The sequence below is a fragment of the Propithecus coquereli genome, unplaced genomic scaffold (genome assembly GCF_000956105.1).
Source record: "Propithecus coquereli isolate 6110/MARCELLA unplaced genomic scaffold, Pcoq_1.0 Scaffold45, whole genome shotgun sequence".
Lineage (NCBI taxonomy): Eukaryota > Metazoa > Chordata > Mammalia > Primates > Indriidae > Propithecus > Propithecus coquereli.
Window position 1 is genome coordinate 5,782,565 of NW_012150285.1, and position 3,665 is coordinate 5,786,229.

Consider the following 3,665-nt stretch of genomic DNA (forward strand, 5'->3'; position numbering starts at 1 on the left):
GCATTTAGTCTGAACAGGCTACTCTGGGTAGACTTGGGATGCCAGATTGGCCGCCCGCCATTCGTGTGGGTAGATGAAGGAATGAACGACTAAGAGTTGTTACCCAAGTGGGCAATATATGGACAGACCGTGGTCGAAGAGGCGGGCTGTGGAGTGAACCTGCCTACGTCTGGTACCGGCTTCATCTACCCACTGATTCTGAGACTTTGGGCAAGTGACTTCAAGTTTTGGTGCCTCTGCTCCCACATCAGAAAAATGGGGATAATAATGAGATAGATCCTGATGGACTACGGTGATAATTGAACAAGAAAATAAATGTGACGTGCTTGGAGCTGTGCCCACTGCAGAGTAGCACTCGGTGAATGTGAGTTGTTCATCTAACGTGCTCGTGTGGGGAACCCAACTCTCCTCCGGCTGAAACCCCCCGCTGCAGGCCTACACAATAAATGGCCCCCTGCCGGCCCCCACGACCTGCAGTGGATACAGGAAAATGATTGTGATTTATGTCCTTGAACTTAGACTGCACGGCAGCCCCGGCACTTGTAATCCCTAGAGCTTTTAGGCTTCGTGATCCCATGTTTATTGTGAACAGAGCCATCTCGCCGTGTCAGAGATTAGGCTGCACTGAACCCCTTCCCCGTGTAGATCAAATCCCTTCGGCGAAAGGGAGACAGGTCAGGGTGAGCAGCGGTATTTGCACTTTCAAGCAGGCTCTCTCCACTGCTATGCAACAGTGAACCCTGTTTAACATCACTCAGATTTCCTATAAAACACGCTCAGGTCACTTCCCCCAGAAAAGCAGCTCACAAAATCAAAATGTAAAAAACCTCTTTCCCACCAAACCAAAAAAACCCTTGGACATGCTATTGCCAGCAATGTTAGTAACTCATAAACTAAGAAATTCGACATAGCTGTAGTAAGCTTCGTTTCTGTGTGGTTGGACAATAAAACATTCTGGATGACAATATATTTTGGTAGATAGAAGTTATGATAAATGCCTTGTGGAAATACCAGGTGGTCTCATAAAAGACAATATTAATGAGATGTTGACCAATACCTTAACATGAGTCATAATACATCCATTCATTTGGTTATTTGAACATATATATCTGTCACAGATCTACGTCGTGATGTCTGAAACATGAGGATTTCGTTGTGCATTATATGGACATTGAGAAGTAACACCAAGCACTAGGTTTTTAGCTAAGAGAATGAGGAGCTCGCAGCTTTTATGTATATACAGTCTTTAAAGTAATGAAATTCACCTTTGCTTTTACATTTTTATCAATAAAATTTGAGTCCCATGTGTAGAAAATTCCTTAGAAATGTTACAATTGATTTCCCATCAGGCTTCTCTTCTTCCTAAGCTAATTCTATGTAGACTTGTTAACATGTTGCAAAAGAAAAAATATTTTCTCACTTTGAAAGTACAATTGGATGCTTCTCCCCAAGATCAAAGTCAACCCACAATCCAAAAGGTGGAGGAGCCTCCTTCATAGACCAGGCAACACGCTCACCATTTCTGTGATCTCAGCGATGTCCTCTCTGTGCTCCCAGCTGGGAAACATATTGGTAAACGTCAGGGGCTCCAGACCAGCATGGATAAGGTAAGACTTGGGGGGTGGCTTCTTGAGATTTTTCCCTGTAGTTACACAGAACACAGCTGTCAGTAGAGAACCAAGGACCCTGTCTTGCCCTTGAAGGCTTTTTTCTTCTTTGTTCGGAACTCTTGACTTCATGATTAAAAGACAAGTCATGAGTAGTTCATAACAACACATGGATAACGCTTCTATAAAACGGTAATTTTATGCCTAAAACTATTAGAGTGGCATATAATCCACCTGACTCTATACTTCCCGCCCCTAACAAAACGCTCTGGATCCCTGGAAGGGAGAAAGCCTCTCTCTGTAGTTTCTGGGTGGGACATTTTCTCCCTCTTGCCTTCACCTGTAGAAGCATTCCTCCGACTTCCTAATGCGGGATTAACTTCCATATGATTAGACAGCTAATGACAGCATTTCATAAGTCTACTTTAGCTGTAACATTTGGTGGTAAGTTTAATAATTTATTTATTACTAAAGAGCTTTTCAAGAAGAGAGTTAATGGTACATACTCAGTGATATTAACCTAATAGTATCAATGAAACCATAAAGATTCGATGAGAAACTAATTATTGGCCTCTTTATCTTATATAAAAGACCACAAATTTCAGGTGGACGGAATAGTAAAAAAACCATATACTTACTACAGGTTTCTTTTTGGATATAATACTAACAACAATGATGAAAAATAAAAAAGGTTGGCATTATGGCCAGTTGCGGGGAGACTTCTATTCCCCAATCGCATGGCCCTGCTGGCAGATAGCGTGCATGGTGGAGGCGGGCTTGTTTCACCGCAGGATTAATCCCGCGTGCACCAGGATTTTAATCTGTCCAGGGCATCCACAATGTGGCCTTTAACCTTGAGGGTAGCAACTTCGATGGCCTCATAATACAAGAGAGAAAAACTAGTTCTCCTTCATGCCGGCAATGGAGAATGTACTAATTTAAAAATTAATAAGCCTCAAAAAGGGGGAAGAAACTGGTTTCATTGCCACCTGCCAGGTTTTAAGAATGCTGGCTGACACTCGCAGAGAGGGTAAAGGTGTCTGGGGCTCCTGAGGGCTACTGGCTGGCTGGTGGGCGGAGGGGCTCCATGCCTTGGGAGAGCCTCACCTTTGCAGTACTGGAGCACTGTCTCCATGGCGCTCTTCCGGTCGGAGGCCCAGCGAATGCGGGCGGAACCGGTGATCTTGTTCTCGATGGGCCACCAGCCTTGCCAGAGGTACACCTCATGGTGATTGTCAACGAGAAAAAGCGCTGTGATGGAACCAGACAATCAGGAGCTCCTTTACGGACACGTCAGCTCACTCTTGCCCAAACCTGACTGATGCCTTCCCTCCCTGTGCCCGGTCAGAGGGCAAAATCCCCTTGGCAGTGCAGTTCAGGGGCAAAGGGGCAAATGCAGGGCCCATAGGACACCCTGCCCCTTTAAGTTCAACAGGCAGAAGCTTCTAGGCAGAGAGAGGTGGCCTCAATGATGTGTAGTCTTTCCTTCCTCCTCTTCCAGGTCCTCCTCTCTTTGCCCATCTCAACTGCAGGCCCGCTGTGCCCCTCTGGCTACTGGCAGGGCTGTGCTAAGAGTGGGCTGATAACACACTCAAGGGGCCATTAGTACCACTTATCTCCGAACAGCACGATAAACACCGGTGTGCACAGCTCACTTGCCCTCCAGGCCACTGGCATTCTTGCCCTGCATCTGATTACTTAGCAATGATGTGAGTCCACGGTTCTCTTATAGAGAAATTGGCTTTAAAAATCAATTGTTCTGCCTCTTCCTCCTCACTTTTTCTCCTCCTCTAACCATTGGCCTGACTTACTCGACGCAGCAAAAGGGCCTCAGCCTTGCTAGCTTGGCCCACACGTGCCCTTTCCTGGCATACATTTCAGGATTCTGTGGAAACCACACACTTTGATAGCCCAGTGGAGAGGAGGAGTGCGGTGGCTCACACCTGCAATCCTAGCACTCTGGGAGGCCAAGGCGGGAGGATCGCTTGAGCTCAGGAGTTCGAGACCAGCCTGAGCAAGAGGGAGACCCCATCTGTACTAAAAATAGAAAAATTAGCC

General features: G+C 46.1%; 1 protein-coding gene across 1 annotated transcript in view; it reads right to left on the reverse strand.

The window, feature by feature from the left end:
* Positions 1–1,493: 1,493 nt before the first annotated feature.
* The window catches only part of SVIL (supervillin), an 83,965-nt gene continuing 81,793 nt past the window's right edge, over positions 1,494–3,665 (reverse strand). The window contains exons 31-32 of the mRNA XM_012654844.1: positions 2,715–2,870; positions 1,494–1,642 (exon numbers count right to left, since the gene is read on the reverse strand). Coding sequence (XP_012510298.1) covers positions 1,494–1,642; positions 2,715–2,870 — 305 coding nt within the window. The remainder of the gene's footprint in view (positions 1,643–2,714; positions 2,871–3,665) is intronic.